This window comes from Filicampus tigris, chromosome 2 (genome assembly GCF_054856515.1).
Source record: "Filicampus tigris isolate MCC_2025a chromosome 2, RoL_Ftig_1.0, whole genome shotgun sequence".
In the NCBI taxonomy this organism is placed as follows: domain Eukaryota; kingdom Metazoa; phylum Chordata; class Actinopteri; order Syngnathiformes; family Syngnathidae; genus Filicampus; species Filicampus tigris.
The window spans coordinates 31215556-31218313 of NC_141218.1; the positions used below are offsets into that span (position 1 = coordinate 31215556).

General features: G+C 43.4%; 1 protein-coding gene across 1 annotated transcript; it reads left to right on the forward strand.

Moving 5' to 3' along the window:
* Window positions 1-265: 265 nt before the first annotated feature.
* LOC147152029 (DNA damage-inducible transcript 4-like protein) lies at window positions 266-2270 on the forward strand. The gene is made up of 2 exons (XM_086024643.1): window positions 266-568; window positions 1509-2270. The coding sequence occupies exons 1-2, from the start codon at window positions 385-387 to the stop codon at window positions 1952-1954; spliced, it is 630 nt and encodes a 209-aa protein (XP_085880769.1). The 5' UTR covers window positions 266-384; the 3' UTR covers window positions 1955-2270.
* Window positions 2271-2758: the final 488 nt, after the last annotated feature.

Sequence of the window (2758 nt, forward strand, 5' to 3'; positions counted from 1 at the left end):
ATTCACTTCGGGTGTCCACAAAGGTCTCGTTACAATTTGTTTGACTGCATACATGAGTGGTCCCCAAAGTTTTTACACTCACATGTTATTTGTGTATTTCAGGTTCCTTGTTGCTGAGCTAGATCTTGTTCCATGCCACTTCTAAACTGGCGGGCGGCGGTTGTAACGTCTAGGCAAGTTTCGTGACACGCTTCGCGAACTTTCGACAGCTCAAAGCCCCGCCCACACGCGCGACCTCAGCTGATGCAAGCAACTCCTCCGCTATAAACACTGCTCGGCTCGCATCCGCAGATTCACTCGCTTGACGCCGCTCATTCAATACATGGAGACGAAAGAAAGTAAACGTCCGGACGAGATACCGGAGTTGTACAATCAGGAATCACGATGGTCTATACCGCGGCTCTTATTGGGAAAAAGGTGCCCGTCTTGGGAGAAGAAGAAAGCGTCACGAACATGATAGGAACGTACTTTTTCAGGCTCGCATCGCTGCGTCAAGAAGACGAAGAAGGCAGTTCGCTCCGACGGGGAAGCGTAGACAGTTGCGACGAGACCCGCAGCATTTTAAATTGTAAGTATACAAACTAGTTATGTACAGTAAATAACTTCGGATGCCACCTCTATCTTGAGTTTTATTTGGAGTTGTTCGAACTAGGTTATGCAGCGCAAGGCGCACCAAGCGAAGGCTTTCTGATGTAAGTGATGCGGTTATTGAATCAGCTGATGTCATGCTGAGCAGTTCAGTTTCTCTCCTGGTGACGCTCAACAATCATGAATACATATTTTTAACAAAACTATATATATATATATATATATATATAATTTTTTAAAATCTTTTTTAAATGGTTGCTTTTCAAGTAATCTTTAGAGCTTGCGCTCTTGCCAAGAAATGGGAAACTATCGTTTATTGTCATTTTGAGAAACAAATGACGACTGCTTGCACCATTCTACAAATTAGAGGCAACACATGCTTGCTTCAAAATGTTTATGTCACTCCCAGTTGAAGTTTACTGTAAAGTAGACTCATAAAATAATTCAACTTTATATTTAAATAAAACGAAAATCTACTGTTGTAACGACAATATACAACGCCTTGGATGAGCTAACATAAATTAGCATAGATGTTAATGGTAATTACAATCCTTACACAGCTGCTAGATGAACGCACACGGAATTGCATCACATGCAGCCAAAGAGAATTCAACTGTGTATATGTTTAAACGCAACAATGTCCAACCAAACCATACAACATAATAACTGACAGGCATGTATTCTCAATGCTTAGTTTGGGACATCTCTTCGTCTTCTCTTAATTACGCTGTATCTTCAGTAGAGCTCAAAGGTACCCGGCATGCTGCAGCTCAGTATACTACATTGAAGGCACACAAATCTATGTATACTAAAAAAGAAAAAAAGATTGCCTTCAAATCTGCACTATAGCATGGGTTCACTGCATTCTCTTATTTTCCAATGGTTTCACTAAAGAAACGTGTTAATGCTGTCCTTCACAGCTCCCAACATGGATGCTGGTTTGGAGCAGGATGAACGAGTCCTTCAACAAGATTTGACGCGCCACATCGAGCGCTGCCTGACCGAGGCCAAGGCGCCCGTGCTCCAGTGCAAGGTGCTGCTTCTCCCCCGCCAGATGACCGCCAGGGTCGGTCGTGACGTGCTCCGCTCCTCCACGGATGAGCCGTGCGGGCTGCGGGGCGCCTCCATCAGACTCTACGTGGAGACCAAGAACGGCCTCAAGTCTTTGGGCTGCGTTTTCCCCGACTCGAGCGTCACCCCGACATTTGAGCTGTCTGTCGTGTTTAGGGCGGACGTGAACGACGGCTGGCCAGCGCTCAAGCACATCTTTGAGAGCAGTAAAGTGTTCAAGCTGAGACCAGAGTACAAGCTGGTCAAGAGGAAGCTCTACTCTTCTGCCAGCCCCGTCATCCACGAGTTTAACTAGAGCCCCCAAAGACCACCCGAGAAGCAAAGCATTACATGTCTGAATGTTAAAGCTCAGGTTTTGCAAATCAACACGTTCTGAACTGAACCGAACCTGTCATTCTGTTCTAATCAATGCTTACTGGTATCAGGAGTTGAATATTTGAATTTGTTCAAGCAAGGGGTCAAACTGTTAATTGTTGAGTGTCTGCTGATTTGCACAGATTGTTGAATGTTGCAAGTATACACTGGATGCATCCCCTCTGGAAGGGGCGGGTCTTTTTCCTTAAATGTGCTGCCTTTCTATTTATAACAAATAAAACATATTTTGTTCACAATTTTTCCAGTTTATTTTAGCAAATGGTACCACATTCTTCAAGTGTGCAATTTATACCATCAGAATATCAGGTTACAGTGGAATCTGCTGGTCAATGTCCAATTTGCTCCGATTTTGAAACATGACGCAGTCGACGTCGCTTGTCTTCAAAAAAGGGTTGATTGGACCGGGATGGCCATGTTTTCACTAACAAGTTCATTTTATATATTTTTGGATCAGGAAAATGAAGAGAGTTGTCATTTTCTATTTTTTCCATTAATTTTGGAGAAATTAGGAAATAAGTGACTCCATGAATAACACCTCTTGTTAATGAGGAAAATGGCCACGCCCCCTATCGGTCTATCATTGTTCGGTCGGAGTCACTGGAGACCAATTACAAACTCTCCATTGGAAATCATTGTACTTTCATTGCTTATAACGTCCAAAAATGGTGATCAATTGGCACCAAAATGAATGTGGACTTCCCTACCTATGACCACTTCAACGTAT

Excerpts from the sequence above, each read along its gene's own strand:
- LOC147152029 (XM_086024643.1), top strand. The coding sequence starts at position 385 with ATGGTCTATACCGCGGCTCTTATTGGGAAAAAGGTGCCCGTCTTGGGA. Across the intron at positions 569-1,508 it reads GACCCGCAGCATTTTAAATT|CTCCCAACATGGATGCTGGT; the intron begins GTAAGTATACAA and ends TGTCCTTCACAG.